This window comes from Pimephales promelas, chromosome 1 (assembly GCF_988280905.1).
Source record: "Pimephales promelas chromosome 1, fPimPro1.hap1.1, whole genome shotgun sequence".
In the NCBI taxonomy this organism is placed as follows: Eukaryota; Metazoa; Chordata; class Actinopteri; order Cypriniformes; family Leuciscidae; genus Pimephales; species Pimephales promelas.
Genome location: NC_142769.1, coordinates 10,953,167 through 10,969,628, shown reverse-complemented (window position 1 = coordinate 10,969,628; position 16,462 = coordinate 10,953,167). Strand labels below are relative to the sequence as shown.

The 16,462-nt window shown below is 38.2% G+C and overlaps 1 protein-coding gene across 2 annotated transcripts in view; it reads right to left on the bottom strand.

The window, feature by feature from the left end:
- Positions 1-15,451, bottom strand: part of arhgef40 (Rho guanine nucleotide exchange factor 40) — a 66,742-nt gene extending 51,291 nt beyond the window's left edge. Inside the window, exons 1-2 of one of the 2 annotated variants that reach the window (XM_089126452.1) lie at positions 15,278-15,419; positions 10,460-10,556 (exon numbers count right to left, since the gene is read on the bottom strand). In XM_089126452.1, coding sequence (XP_088982578.1) covers positions 10,460-10,468 — 9 coding nt within the window. In that variant the 5' untranslated portion in view covers positions 10,469-10,556; positions 15,278-15,419. Of the gene's footprint in view, positions 1-10,459; positions 10,557-15,277 lie in introns of both variants that reach the window. The other variant, XM_039652533.2, reaches the window with a different exon arrangement.
- Between the last annotated feature and the right edge of the window lie 1,011 nt (positions 15,452-16,462).

Sequence of the window (16,462 nt, the reverse complement as noted above, 5' to 3'; positions counted from 1 at the left end):
AGCTCCCACCGGATGTGGTCGCCAGGTTACAGGCCTCACTAGGCCTTCCTGGTTATGAGCTCCCACATACTGTGGTCGCCAGGTTACGAGCTCCCGCATACTGTGGTCGCCAGGTTACAGGCCTTACCAGGCCTTCCTGGCCATGAGCTCCCACACACTGTGGACGCCAGGTTACAGGCCTCTACAGGCCTTCCTGAATTCAGAGTGAAGTACACAAACCCATACTTCACCTATTATTGTGGTAAGTCACCTGACGAGATGTCTTGTGCAGTTTTTAAAATCCATTTCATATGGTGAGGGTCACGCGCGGTATGCTTCGGTCCCTTCTTATGTGGTTCAGACTCCGGTTCTTCACTTTGGGTCCCACTGTAGATGTGTCTTTGTCGCAATACATTACGACAGGCACTTCCCTTGTTCAAGCTATCTCCCACAACTGTGGTTTTAGGTCTGACTAGACCTTTTTCGAGGTAGCCCAACATTGTGGGTCTGTCAGGTTTCTAGCCTCTGGCTTTCCTGAAGGATGAGCTTCCACATGCTGTGGTCGTTGGGTTTCAGGCCGCACAACGTACGGCCTTCCTGACATGAGCCCTCATGTATCGAAGCTCCCCACACATGGGGTCATCAGGTCTTAGGTCTCTTTGACCTTCCTGATTTTTGATCCCTCTCTTACTTCCTCAGTGCTCAAAAGCGAGCACTGGGTGGAAACTCGTGGATTGAGTGTACGATTCCCATTGGTTCGAGGTTGAGTCACACTCTCCGGAGGATCCCGTCTCTGTGATCCGAAACTCGATGGTTTCCGCCAGCTTCGCGGGCCTTCAGTTTTTGGATGCCTTTTCTAGGCAATTTCCAGAGGCTCTGTCTTGGACGGACAGGCTATGGCCAGACTGTGTGTCTTAGTACAGATCACCAGGCCAGCCTGGGGGCATTTCAGGAGGAGTGTTCTCCTGAATAGTGACTGGCTGGGGGTCTCTTTGGCCCCCTAGCCACACTCCCTAGAAGGGACCCCTTCTATTTTGAAGTTGTGGTCCTAAAGCCTTTGAGCTGGCCCTGATTTACTCACGTTATTACGTTCTGGTTTTTCTTGGTTCATTAGCTTGGGCTATGACCGGTAGGGAGTGCTGTCACTGACAGCCCGATGTAACATAGGGTGAGTGGTTTCAGTGTTTCTTGGAATTACTGGTTCTGACAGTTGTCACTGCCTTTCGGCATGCACTCCCCTCAGCATGGCGGAGTGGGTATTTCGTTCCCCATAGCGTCATTCGACGTATTGTTGAGTTCCCTTCGAAAGGGAACGTCTCAGGTTACAACTGTAACCTATGTTCCCTGAGAACAGGGAACGAGACAATACGTCTCGTTGCCATGCCTCGGGGCCTGCCTGCAACAGTCCCTTCAGACGATAGGATGTTGTCACGGTTTCAAGGCGCCCTTCTTATACATCCAGATTGACGCGCTCATCATTCAAGCTGATGATGCACGGGCTGTCGCCGGTCAACCTGATTACTGTGAGTTGATATTTGATTTCAGACACCTGTCACGCCTGAGGCGTTCCCCATAGCGTCATTCGACGTATTGTCTCGTTCCCTGTTCTCAGGGAACATAGGTTACAGTTGTAACCTGAGACGTTTTGCTTGTGTGAAGTGAGAGTTTGTTGTGTGCTTGTATGTGTGGCTGCACAATTAAAGGAATAGTTCACTTTAAAAAAAAAAAAAAAGATGTCCATGTCTTTCTTCAGTCGAAAAGAAATTAAGGTTTTTGATGAAAACATTCCAGGATGAATATAATGCACATATAATTCTCCATATAATGCACTTTACTGGTAACCAAACAGTTCAAGGTCCAAAAGACAATTTCAGTGCAAACTGCAAACTGTTCAAAGGGCTTTAAACAATTCCAGACTATGAATAATGGTCTTATCAAGCAAAACAATCGCTCATTTAAAAAAAAAATAATAATAAAGTTTAAGTTTTATAAACTCAAAAAAAAGCTTAGAGCCTTCGTGACTCTCCTGTTCGTACTCGTTCATCAAAATGCACGAATCTTTTTCTGAGTCAATTCGTTCATTTTGTTCGCTGAATGAGCCAAATGACACGGAAAAAGATTCGTTCATTTTGATAAACGATTTCGAACAGGAGAGTCACATACGTGCATCACAGAACAGAACAAGGTGACCATTTGAGCTTATAAAACTTAAACTTTTTTTTTTTTTAAATGAGCGATCGTTTCGCTTGATAAGACCCTTATTTATTGTCTGGAATCGTTTAAAGCCCTTTGAACAGTTTGCACTAAAACTGTCTTTTGGACCTTTAAACGTTTGGTTACCAGTGGATTATATGGAGAAAAATCCTGGAATGTTTTCATCAAAAACCTTAATTTCTTTTCGACTGAAGAAAGAACGATATATCTTGGATGACGTGTTTGTGAGTAAATTATCAAAGAATGAGGCATAAATTCTAGCATTTTATAGTAGGATCTAAACAGTGATAAAGGCTAGTCGATTAGCAATGCATTACAAATATACTTTATTCTTATGAAAATACTTGAGATGTCTAGAACACAGATAAACCATATACTGTCCCAATTGGCTTTATGCACAGCTGCTCTACTTCCTGAACTTAAGCCAGCTCCTTTGTTTCCTGTCTGCCATTATTGGCCAAGCTTGATTAATTCAGGTGTGTCTGATTATTGTTGCCGTGACTACTGAGGTCAGGCACACCTGAACTAATCAATTTGTCCAATAATGGCAGACAGGAAACAAAGGAGCTGACTTAAGTTTAGGAAGTAGTGCAGCTGTGCATAAAGCCAATAGCTTGTTTTCACATGACGTCACGCCACTGCGTTGCCATGGCGCGAAACGCAGATGGAGGGCAGGAAGTGATTTTCTATATTTAGGAAGCACTATAACACACTCAAAATGCCTATGTTTTGCGTCGTTTATGGTTGCTCAACTCGATCAAACCACGAGGAGTTTTTATCGTGTGCCAAAAATTGTTGTTCATAAGGGTGGAAAATACAAGAAATTGACAGAAAAACACTGAGAAAAATGCCTTGCAAACCTACGTCTGCACTCGGGAGGAGCCGAATGGGAAAATGCCTGTGTGTGTGTGTGCAGTGATCACTTCGTCAAATGTGAGTATACATTATTTATGTGGCTTATAATTACATTATTCAGGTGTTTAAATACACTTATGTGGCTGTTTGTGTAACGTCCCAGTTTCCGAACTTTGTAAAGTCAAAGTATGTCTGTAAGACGAGTTAGTTGCTGATATCTACAGCCTTGATGGCAGGCAAATCTCTCAATTCAGTTGAAAATCGGTCCTGTTCATAACGTGAGGATCACGTCCAACATATGTTTCGATTTTCTGTTTATATATTTCTCTTGTAATAGCGTCTAAAGTAGTACAGTACGGATTTTCCTCCATCTCGTCCATTGCCCTTCTCACTCCTTGCCCTCCATCTGCATTCCGCGCATCAACACAATCACGTGACTGCAAACCACCTATTGTGTGTTTATTGTCATGTTTCATTAGACAACCATCTCTATCTGCGTTTTATTCAGCTGCAGCGATCTCTGGATGTAGGGATTTTCTGGAATGTCATATGTTTCATAATTATTATTGTTATATTATATTTTGTCTTAAATACTCTGTTTTCTATTTTATAGTATTTTTTTACTTGTGGTCGGATGGTAACAGACATTTTAAAGATTTGGGTCTAATTCATGAAAAAACCTGTCCATAATTCCATTCTTACATAGGCTAAATCGTTGCATTAAGTGCAGCATTTTACATAAGAATGATTTACGAACAGAAATGTATTCTGCTTGTGTTTTATGAATGAGGCGCACTGGCACATGCTCGAAGCCATTCTGAGAAACACAGGATGACCAATAAGCACACAAGTACATGCATATGAACATTGATGTTTATTTTACTACTGTTCTGTCATCATAGCAACCTTGTACACTTTCCTCTACTTTATTTCTTCACTCACTCCTTCTCTAAGCTACTACTTTTAAGTATCATATGACAACAATTATGACGATGCGTCTTCCCAAACACATATTATGCTCTCAGAAGTCTCCCACTCAGTGAGCAGTGAGTGAAATAAACAAAAGATGAGGGAAAAGAGAGAGGGCAAGTCAGCCAGGAAGGCCAGCATGAATGGGGTGGTGGGGAGGGTGAGGAAAGAAAAACAAACCGAGAAGGAAAATGGCAGGAAAGTAAAATGAAAAAGAATGCAAGAGAAACATAATTAAAGACAAAACGGGGGGAACGGATTTTTTGGGGGAAAAACTGGGGGAAGGTGAACATGTCCCATGAGGATAACAACAAATGAATGCACATACTTTAGTCAGGCAGTTTAAATGTTCAAAGCTAATCTAGCTAATCTTGTCTAGTGTACGAAAAAAAAAAATAGTATTCTCTTTCAGTTAACTAGATAGATAGGTCAGAATCTTTCCACTTTTCAGTTCACCTTTGCTGCTCTTGCCACACAATGATAAAGACAGATTACCAGATATTAAACTCCATTCAAACACTAACACCACTGACAAGTTATTTACACATGCATATATTTTTTTATTCCTTTGTGAAAAAAGAGAATGTGAGAATGGAAAGGTGTGTTTTTATTTTCTTTCTATTTATTTTTAACAGTTTTCTGCCAAAGGGGTAAGAAAAATAATCCTGTTTCCATTTGGATTAAGATTATTTTTCTTACCCCATTGGTTTTCAGCAAAAACTCACTTAATTATTATTATTATTATTATTTTTTTTTTCAGAAAACAAGACAATAACTTATCTTAGATAATATCTTATGGCATTTTACTGATCTAGTAAATGCATAATGATTTAAGAATTTTTTAGATATTTGGACTGGAAACAAGACAACAATACTAAGTAAGAATTTTTTTTTTGCAACGTCTTTGTTTGCAGCTCAACAGCACTAGTTCTTGTTTACTTAAGGAATAAAGTAAAATACTAACAAAACACTGTTTATTAACACTTTTTGGTTAGGAATGAAATAACAGAGACTAAAGGTTTTGTGTAGGACTGCTGCACGATTTGGTCTAAAACATGTTTGGTCTAAAAATCCATCATTTAAGATCTTCTAGCTGTTTCAAAATACACCTCCTGTTCAGATAATTTAGGACATCCTTAAGACTAATTTATTAGACAAACCAACTAGTCAATTTTGGAAAATCTGTTATTTTAAACATCCAAGTGTTTCTGAAAATTGTTGTGTGAATCTCTCATTGATTGTGAGGAGTTTAATGAAGTGTTAATGCAACTGAAAAGTCTGTTTTATCAAAATTTCTGAATTCTGAGTGTGTCATTGTTCTACTCAAATACTTCTCTTTCTCAGCAGATCCTACTGGAAGAGTCAGTCGAGAGCGAGAAATACAGAAAGAGAGAGAGATAGTGATAGACAGACACTGCGGAAGAACAGAATGATAAAAATCCAGATGCAGGCAAATGAGGGAACAAAAGAGGGGGTGAATGGAGATTGAAAAAATGTTCAGTAAGAACTCTTTCCTCTTTCTAAGAGGAACTTCACCCTCAGACACATCTGATCCAACAAGTTTATTTCGTCTTAAATCATGAAGTAAGTGATGTCTGCAACCAGTTTCTATTTGAAGACATTAGGAACTTAAACGTAAATAGCAGTCGTAACTCATACAGAAAGAAGTCCTAATTCATGTTTGTGTGTTATAGTATGGACTGTCTATCTGGGCAAAAAGTTGCATTCAAATACACTTCGGTGGGAAGCATGTGAGCCACATTGCTTTTCACCGAGGTTTTGACGACCGCCTGAAAATGCGGGGGTCTGCAAAGGAATTGGAGCGATAAGCATCGCTTTATAATGTTCAAAAGTTTCGGATTGGTACGATATTTTTTTTCTTTTTTAAAAGAAATCTCTTCTACTCACCAACGCTGCATTTATTTGATCAAAAATACAGTAAAAACAGGAATATTGTCAAATACTGTTATTTAAAATAACTTTTTTTATGTGATTGTGAATATATTGTCAAATGTAATACAAAGTTGAGTTTTCAGCATCATTATACCCGTCTTTAGTGTCACATGATTCATTAGAAATCCGCTCAACATTTTTGATTATCAATATTGAAAACAGTTGTGCTGCTTCATATTTTTGTTGCGACACGTTTATCAGGATTTTCTGATAAATAGATACAGTTTGAAGTGCAAGAATTTATATGAAATAGACATCTTTTGATAGATTATAAAGAGTCTTTACAGTCAATTTTGATAATTTTAAAGAGCACCTATCATGGATTTTTGAAAATGACTGTTCATGTAGTGTGGAATATAGCTCTAACGGAATGAAAACATCTTGCAAAGATTTATATCTGAAAGTGCACCGTATATAAAGTTATTGTCTTTCAAAAGTGAGAGTCGACTCTGAGTCAATGAAATGAATTGCTTTTGAAACGAGTCATTAGCTGTTACATCGTGACTCCCAACAACTGCGCGCGCATAGGGAAGTGTAAACTTGAAGTGACGTCTAGAACACATTCAAATACTTCAGCTGAATCGCATCATGTCGAGAAGACGCTGTGTTCTACATTGCAAAGACAGTTCAGCCACTTGTTTCCATTGTCCAGGGACGAGCATGTGAAGAATCAGTGGTCAGAGTTCATATTTGCAATGCCCGAACCTTGTGTTCTCATCATTTTAATGACGAATCATTCAAAATTCAAAAACCTAAATGAATTCATATGTGGATTCGCAAGCTGGTTGTTCCTGAAGGAGGGCTCAGTATCCAGATATGGATCAGGTTCGTCCTCCTCCGAATCACAATCTTTAAGTATTATTAATAATGTTTTCTGTAGCATGTACAATATAGTTATATTGTGTTGTGTGTGTTGTGTACACTCCGCACAGCTTCTAAGCGGGGTAAAGTTAGTTTTGTTTTTGATATTCACCAGACATTCATTGAAAAATGGCAATTAGCTCCTACGACTTAGCCAAATATGACTTCGCTCTGTATAATAAGCACTGCCCTTCAAAAGCCGCCGCAATGCGAGTTTCGACGGGAAAGCTTGCTCTTGACGGAGACGCGAGTAAGGGACCGTGTGGAAAGTGCACTTTTTCTGACACGTTTGTTCAAACACTATGAACAATTTTCAACACTTGACAAGCGATAATCTACGGAGCCCGGGAAGTCACCTATGGGAAAAAAAAAAACAATCCGAGGCGACGGTTTTGCAATCCGTCCCCTCAGTTTATAAACTGTTCACGGATTCTTAAACTGTTCCCTCGGTTTAACAATTCGTACCCACGAGTTCCTAATCCGTGCTCTCAGATTTGTAAACCGTGCCCTCAGTTTTTGCAATCTGTACCCACAAATTCATAAACCGTGCCCACGCTTTCGCAATCCGTACTCACGGGTTTGTAATCCGTACTCACGGATTTGTGGCTCGTCCCCCAGAGTGTGCCGCATGATTCAACCACGCCTCCTGTTTAGATGCGGGATGCATTGCATTGTTTTTAAAATCCTTTTTTTAAAAATGGAAAATTTCTTGCATTTTCTTTAAAAAAAACAAAAAAACACCTACATTTAAGGCTACTTTTATCTTTAAAGTCCATTTTTTTTTAGAGGAAAAAGCTCAGTAGCCTATATAATAAGCTAAAAAATAAATAAAATAATAATAACACAGTTCAAAAACTGTAAAAGATTTGGTTATGTTATAAATTATTTTATGTTAAACATATTACTGTCTTCGGTGAACTCATTCATAGTAGGCTAATAAACGCAAATAATAGGCTAATTAACGTTAGCTATCAAAATCCATTTATACCCAGATAGCAAACTGACATTGAATCAACGTGGAAATATGACATCGAAACAACGTTGATCCGACATTGTTTTGCTCATCGAATTAACGTTGAACCAACGTCAGGCGCGTCATTCTTTCAAAACTAACGGAAAATCAACTTGAAATCAACGCGTTGTTTCAACGTTATGAAAGCAAACCAATTTTCGATTTTCATTTAGCTTTGAAGAATGCCGCGTCTGACGTTGGTTCAACGTTAATTCGATGAGCAAAATCAACGTTGTTTCAATGTCATGAGAGACGTCGTTTCCACGTTGATTCAATGTCAGTTTGCTGTCTGGGTAGGCTATAGGCCTATTTAGAAGATGCTTTTATCCACAAAAAAAAGAACAAAGCAATTCGTCAAATCAGTCTTAGACAATAACAATGGGCTAAGATTATAACAAACAAACGCATATCCAAGTTTGTTTGGAGCGCGCACTGTCACTGAGCCGCGGCCGCAAACACTTCCTATAACAGTGGAACAATTTTAAATAGCCTAATAGCATTTCTGGTCATACAGAAAAAATACATTATACATAATACAATTATTTGCTACTACTTTTATTTGTGTAAACTCACAATAACAAGAAAAAGTTGTATAGGCCTATTTGTAAAATAAAATATTTTTGTTTTGTTAAAAATATTGTTTATCAGGCGCGCTTTCATGATCTCCGGAGCGCGTCTCATAAATAAGCTGAAACAAAAGCCTATCTAAAGCTTGAAATGTCCACTTTTAAACGAACAAATTCGAATCGAAAGCAAATACCGTCCGATTAGGCTATACAATCCGAAAAGTGTATTTCTCTAAGGTGCATGCTTTACAGCGGAGATGGAGATCACCCGTCACTAGAAAACTGTTTATTTAAGCAATAAAAATCCATCGTTATTTTTCAGACACATTTATTATGATTAGCCTATAAATCACCAATAAATCATCTGGTTCCAGAGACATGCCCTTCTCATTTAGCCTAGCAATGCGGGCAAAATATAGTTTTTAGAAAGTCTATTTTTTTTTCATATTAATTTGCGAATAATAGCAAATAGCCTAATTATTATTATTAGGCCTATTATTTGTGTTTATAAATTTAAATGAGTTCACTTTAAGACAGGAATAGGCTATGGTAATCATAAAACAATTTATGAATGTTTTATTATTATAGGCCTATAACTTTGTGTTTGTGTTAGGCCTATATTTATTTATTTTTTGAATGTGAAGTCCTTTTAAAAACAATGCATCCTGCATCTAAACACTAACAGGAGGCCTGGTTCAATGCGGCACACTCTGGGGGACGAGCCACAAATTCGTGAGTACGGATTGCGAAAGCGGGAGTACAGATTGCGAAAGCGTGGGTACGGTTTATGAATTTGTGGGTACAGATTGCAAAAACTGAGGGCACGGTTTACAAATCTGAGAGCACGGATTAGGAACTCGTGGGTACGGTTTATTAATCCGTGGGCACGAATTGTTAAACCGAGGGAACAGTTTAAGAATCCGTGAGTACAGTTTATAAACTGAGGGGACGGATTGCAAAACCGTCGCCTCGGATTGTTTTTTTTTTCCCCATAGGTGACTTCCCGGGCTCCGTAATAATCCATTAATGGTGATGGGTGTTCCGTTGCTGACAGTCTCTGCCTACGGTTTACCAATAACAACTAACTGGGTCATTTGACCAATCGCTGCAGATTTGTGTCACTCAAAGGAGGTGTTTGGGAAAATGAATCGTCGAACGAATCATTTGGGAGTCGTTGAGCAAATCAGTTAAAAATAAATGCATATTACAAGACAAATAAAGTGTTTTTTTATCTGCATGCACATTAAACTGTTTTTGGGAACTCCTAAAACAAAAATAGGAACATTTCAAATGGGGGCTCTTTAATGTCCTTGCTGAATAAAAGTATTAATTAAATTAATAAAAAAATCTGACTGCCCCCAAACTTCTCAACATAGTATATGTGCTCATGTGTTTCTTTCCATACGCATACCGATATATGCATTAAGAATCACGTCTATCCGACAAAAACAGGCCAAAATATTAATAACTCATTCTGCATCGCACCAATTTCTGTCCAATGAAATGCTACAATTACAGTAGCAAATGGCAAATCATGGTTCAAGTCTGTGATGTAACTAAAGTCACAGTATTTGCAATGCAATGACTTTAGCTACTTTTGTTGCAATATGTAATATTACAGTCTGAACACAATGTGTAAATAAAGAAACAACTGCATTCACATACTTATTATTCACATACTTGCGTACATATTTATTTATGTGTATGTGATGCATGTATCTACAGTCGCCCAGAGTTTTGAAACTCAAGCCTGCCTTGGACACTAAAAGGTCTGAATGTCATTGCATAATAAAAACAAAGTAAGGGTCAACTGCAAACAAAAAATGCTAGAGCTCCTCAACACTGACTTTGCTTTTTTCATGTCTTTGAATCAGCTGGTGTTTTGCTGATTTTTAGAAGATGTATAAAGTCTGTAGTCCTCAAGTTCATACAGGTGTCCTTGCAAGTGTAGTTCATCACTTTAACGGGACTATGTGTAACTTTTTATGTAATTTATTATTTAAAATCAATATTTTTATTCAAAAATATGTCCTTGATGGTGTACAAATACCTCTGCCATTTATCTGACTTATCCTCGTAAACGAAGAACTTATTATGGGACAGGTAAGTCCACCGAGGCTTCCATGTAGTTCCGCCATCTTGAAAAACTATAATACAGAGAGGGATATGATGTCCTAGGCAAACACGTTTCCACAACGTAAGTTTAAAAACTGCATTGCAAATCCTCGTTGCCAGAAAAGTCCAAAAAATAGATTGTAAAAGTGAACGTGACCGAAGATTACAAAACACGCGAGTTAATGTCGGGATAGCTTTTTCCAGGTGGATAGAGGAGAAAGAGTTCAAAAGAGATGCTGAATAGAGGTCCTAAAAACTCTACCCGACACAAATCGACCCGAATCATTACTTACCCGAACACGACGTGCATAAATTATTTTTTTTAAAGAAAAACCCGACCCGAGACAGACCCGATAAAATTAGACCCGAGTCCGACCCGACGTGACGCCATTTCCTTTAGAACCCAACTGGACCCGAAAGTCAACGGCATTTACATTGTGCACAGCCTGCAGCCCTGCGTTTCTCAAAAATGCACTTAACATTGATGTGCAAGTGTAAGCGCGCTGAGTGCTAAAATGTCAATCACACGTCACTGTAACCCTTTACGTCCTATAACATTTGCCATAATGTTATTTACCGGACCATACGATGATTAGAACCACCACAGGGTAAAATTTACCGATGGCTATTTTTAAAATGTAGCCTATAACAGATTTTCAATCAAATTCCACCAGTCATTGACTTTTACTAAAATTGTGTTATTTAGCCTACAATCCCGTTGTTACAAAGTTGTTTAGATAAAATTTGATTAAAAACAGGGCATTAGAACTGCAATAGCAGGTCTTCTTCTTGGCAAACGGAGGGGTTGGTTTATGTGGAGCGAGCAACTGAGTAAATAAATGTGGAGGCAACCGTGCTTATGCTTATAGCCCATTGCACGTAAACGTGCGGATTCGCTCTCTCACTTAAAAAAAGTCAGAGAACGGTGTCATGGAGTTGTTTTAAATACTGCAATTTTGTTAAATGGCCAACATTGTTTAAAAGAATTTGGGTCTTGTCGGGTCCATTTGGAAAAGGCATATTTATTTTAAGTGACCCGAGACCCGAGGCCACTAATAGACGAATCCGACGAGCGTTCTGTGTAGGCTGCCATCTTGTGGCGACGCCATTACTAAGCTGTTACTCCGGCATAGACATATGCACCGGTATGTAAACAAACCTCGGTGATAACGCACCCTCGATGACAGCTACGGCCAGGCAGAATGACTTGTTGGGTTGATGATGTTAGACAGTGGCCTCCAGTCACAGATGAAGGTACAAACGATTTTTACGGATTATTTATGAAAATAGCTTGGCAAGCAAGCTAGGCTAACGTTTGCTAACGAGGAAACTATAAAAAGATCTGTCCATTTGGCAACAATAAATAAATAAATGAATGAAATCAAATAAACAAATTCATGTTTTTCATTTGTGTCCATTATTTATCTCATTTTCACATTTCAACAGGCAAGGGTAAGGTAACGTTATAGCTGGAAAGTATACATAATATCGACCAATTACTGTTTTTAAACCATGGAAAGAGGTCAATATAACAGCAGGAGAACAATTATGTCGCATAACGTTACATTTAGCTCAGGAAAGCCATTTAATGACCATAGCATGTTAATTGAATAGAAAAAATAGCAAGAGAGGAGATTTTGCTGATCACTATATCACATATTTATTATATTTTTTTTACTTATGTCATTAGATAATTGTTATTATACACGAATATCTGCGTCTTGTACTCGCTCAGGAAATCTGTGTAAACCGTACGGCACCGGACAGGGGCAGTCGACCCGGGGTATTCACAATGTTTTCTCTTCAAAATTGAAATTTTACTGCCACCACCATTGAAACAATTTATAACGGAAACTGTTTAACCACTCGACATTATACAAGGGGTAACGTTGTAACGTTATTGACAGTCGTAAATCGCGGGCTGTTTATTCCAGTGGACGCAAGTTGCAACTAAAACAATAGAAGGCAATGGCGCAACGCTACCCAGCAACAGCTCAGTAATGGCGCCCGCTTACTTCCGGTAGTTTCGCCGGATTCGTCTATACCGAACCCGACCCGTGTCCGAGACACTCGTTGGAGTTTTGGACCCGAACCCGCTCGGGACTCGGGTCGGACCTTGGGTTTTCGGATCCAAGTGGACCCGTCAAGACCTCTACCGCTGAAGACCTGTTTTATTCTTCACAGTTAAGGCAATGTTACTGTCTTAATTACAAGCTTTTTTTCATTGTTTGGTTGTGTACTTTATTATACACAGATGAACATTTATAGTTAAAAGTTGATGATGATATCTAATGCATGTAGGCTACTTCAGAAAATATAACGAATAAAGAAAGCTTAACTACTTATTACAATAGTTCATGTTTTTCACAGTCAGTAATTCATTAGGTAACATTCGTTTATTCATTGTGTCAAGTTGCTGTTTGTTTGAAATAACAAACCTGTGCACCTGAAGGAACACTCGACGAAGTGCTAATCCTGTCATAGCTTTTTCGTACATAATGATTACCATAGATGCAACGCGCATTCGAAAAAGCGAGGCGCTGGAGAGCACAATTCGTTTGAATGCAAAATACATTTTCACCACTAGATGGCAGCAATTCCTACACAATGTCCCATTAACTATCAACATGTTCCACTAATCACCACAAAGAGGCACAATATTTGTTGTTTTCATACATGGCAGTGTTACCATTTCTAATGCAACTTCACTTAAAGTAAATTACACTTTGGTTTGACGTTTTTTGTTAATCTAATGCAAGGACATTCAGACATTATAAGAGTGGTTTAAGCATAAGATAACATTTGTGTGCAATGTGCATGCATGTCCTCCTCTTTGTTGTGCATTTCACTTCTACCCTAGCTTGTGTACTAATATTATATAATATATATATATATATATATATATATGTGTGTGTGTGTGTGTGTGTGTGTGTGTGTGTGTGTGTTTTTGTGATGTTCTTCATCAAAACCATCTGCTATATTAGTGTGTGAGCTTGTGAGTGTGTAGCCTATTGATGTGTTTTTCTGTGTACTCTCACCTCTCCCAACTGAAAATGAATCATCTGCCTCTATTTCAGGTCTTATGTGGAAAATGCAACTTCACCCAAACCACCATCACGTCTTTTCATTTCTCTCAAAGTAAAACAGTCTCCCTCTCTCTGTCTCTATCCCAGCCAGACTGCTCCACCCTGTCCCACACACACTGGCAGCAGCTGAAGTCACATCAGCATTCGGCCCTCATCTGCCTCAGTTTGTTGTAAACGTGCCAACAGATGGACAGTAACAAGCATCTGTGAGTGTTTGAGACTGATGCAGGATGTCCAGAACACCGCAATAACCTCATTACAGCTGATTAACAATATTATCACATATTATCTGTGTGTAATGAGCTCACAGAGCCATTCAGTCACACTGTGTGAAAGTCATGGAAACTGAATACAATATTTAAAATAAACCATTCTGTTTGTTCTGTTTATTCCAGTTATTTTTTTAAGTATGCAATTTTGTTCATAATGCAATGCAAAGATGATTGAGAGACGTACAAATAAACAATCCTCAAAATCCTGATGAATAGTATTTGAAACTCAAATTGTAACGGCTTTTCTAAAGGAAAAAACAAAAATCGGCTATTATTTTATTTTGTTTCACTCCAGATTTCTTCCATTCGTTGGACTTTACTCTTAATAAGTTTTCTCAACTAGTCTGCTATCAAATTACTCTATTCTATTGGTTCAACTTGTATTCTATTATATTTAACTATTTTATTTTTATACTCTTTATGTTTTATTTCACGAGTAATCTTGTTGTTAAAGCAAAAAACAAAAATGTTGTTTTGAGCTATAAAATATTTCCTATTTTGTTTTAGTTCACTATGTAATTTGGTTACATTCATTATTTTATCCAGCTGCTCTATTCTTTTAGTTCCACATTATCTTATTCATGTATGCACTTATCCTATTTGCTTCAAGTCAAACTAATATTCAGATACTCTATTGTATAAAATTCGTTTAACTTTACTTATTTAACTTCTATTTTATTGGTTTAAACTAAACCAGTATTCAATTGTTTCTTTTTAATTACTAGCCTATTCTATCAGTTTTACTTCACTCATATCATATTCTATTTTGTTCTATTTACATGAAACACAGATATAAAGACAATGAAGTCCTGAGTTTGATCGGTGTGTCCTGCAGTTTTTTTCCTCATAAGTTCAGATGAGATGAGGGGGGGAATTCCCACCTTCAGTTTTTCCTACTGTATTCTTATTTACCATCGTATCCATGGTTTCTTTCCACCTAACAGTTAGCCTAACTGCAATATTATCAGCACTGCAAAACCGTAGTACAATAATAGGGTCTCTTCGATGTGAGAAAGCTTTCAGAACCTTTTTTGTCATTTTGACCACCCCATTCATTAAACTGTTGTAGCAGGGGCATTTTGACCAGCAATGTGGTACATTTCTGTGAGGATACGCCTATCGTTTCAAACAAAAAGAGACCGATTCATTTTAAATACAGCTTATAGCATTTTTAACGAATCATCAATTAAAGCATACCAAAGTATAAGTTCCTTTAAGTTCAGATTCAGGTCGATTTTGTAACTTTGTATCAGCTCGTCAAATCTGTTCCAAGAGATTAATCGTGTTTTTTTATTATTTTAAATCCGTTATGGGTAAAAAACAACAACAACAACAACAACAAACATTGCTAATAAATGTCAAATGTAAACATTTCTGAAAGACAGCTGGACTCACCATCACTTCACGCGACCGTCCGGACTGACTACATCTCTCTTAATTCTGTTTCTGAACATCCACATCAGACAAACGATCCCTTTGCTCGAATTAAACCGTCACTTCGGTGTTTCTCAGTCTGAAGTTTTGTGAAATGCGGGAGTCTGATGGTGGAGGGAGGGAGAGAGAGAGAGAGAGAGAGAGAGAGAGAGAGAGAGAGAGGCATGTCAGTCCCTCCCATCTGCTGAACAAGAAGATCTACAGAGAGTCGCAGTCATTCTTTCCACTGTCCTCCACTGCCATCAGCTGCATAAAGAAACAAGAAACACTGACCATCTACTCGAGTTTTGTAGGCTACTTGATGCATTTAGCCTACATTTAGTTATGATTATTTATTAGCCTCAAAGCTGAAACATTTAAGTCATTTCGTGTCAGATAATCTGCGACCACTAATAATTTTGTGAAAATTTGACACGGTGGAATCTACTTGTAAATTCACTGATTTAGATCAATGCTGTAGCCTATGGCACAAACACATACCGTTATTTAATAAAAACATGAGAAACGTCTCCATCTGGTGGTCAACAGTAAAAATTACATTAAAGGAGAAGAGAAGTATGCTTAAAGGGATAGTTCACTTTGAAATTAATTGTTGATATGTTTTAGCTTACCTCAAGGGCATCCAAGATGTAGGTGTCTTTGTTTCCACAGTATTTTCAATTTTGATATTTTTAGGTCAAACCGTTGTTGTCTATCTGTCATATAATGGAGATTTATGGGGCCCACCTCAAAGACCATGTACAGAGAAGTCCAAATTAAACATGATGTAATGACTCGTAAATGTAAGTACACATTGATGGCCTAAGACATGAAACAAGCTTTTTTCTCTTCACCCTGACAGTGTGTGTGACACTATTATAATGAATAGCCTTTCTTGTGGCTAAATTATTTGAGAATGATGCTACTAGCCTGTCTTCTCGGACTCTCTGTGAGTTCATGGTGATTATGCACTATGCGCCACAGGCACTTGCCACTTGGGACTTTGGTGTTGGATCCCATGCACGGCGTTTTGCATAGTGTTCCCCTAGTTTAAGATATAGAGCATCACAGTCCCACCACAGTGGCTCTGATGTCATAAATAAGTGAAAACTACTATGTATGTCATTATTACACCCCATCCCACAACAGAACACTTATGTTTCCAAG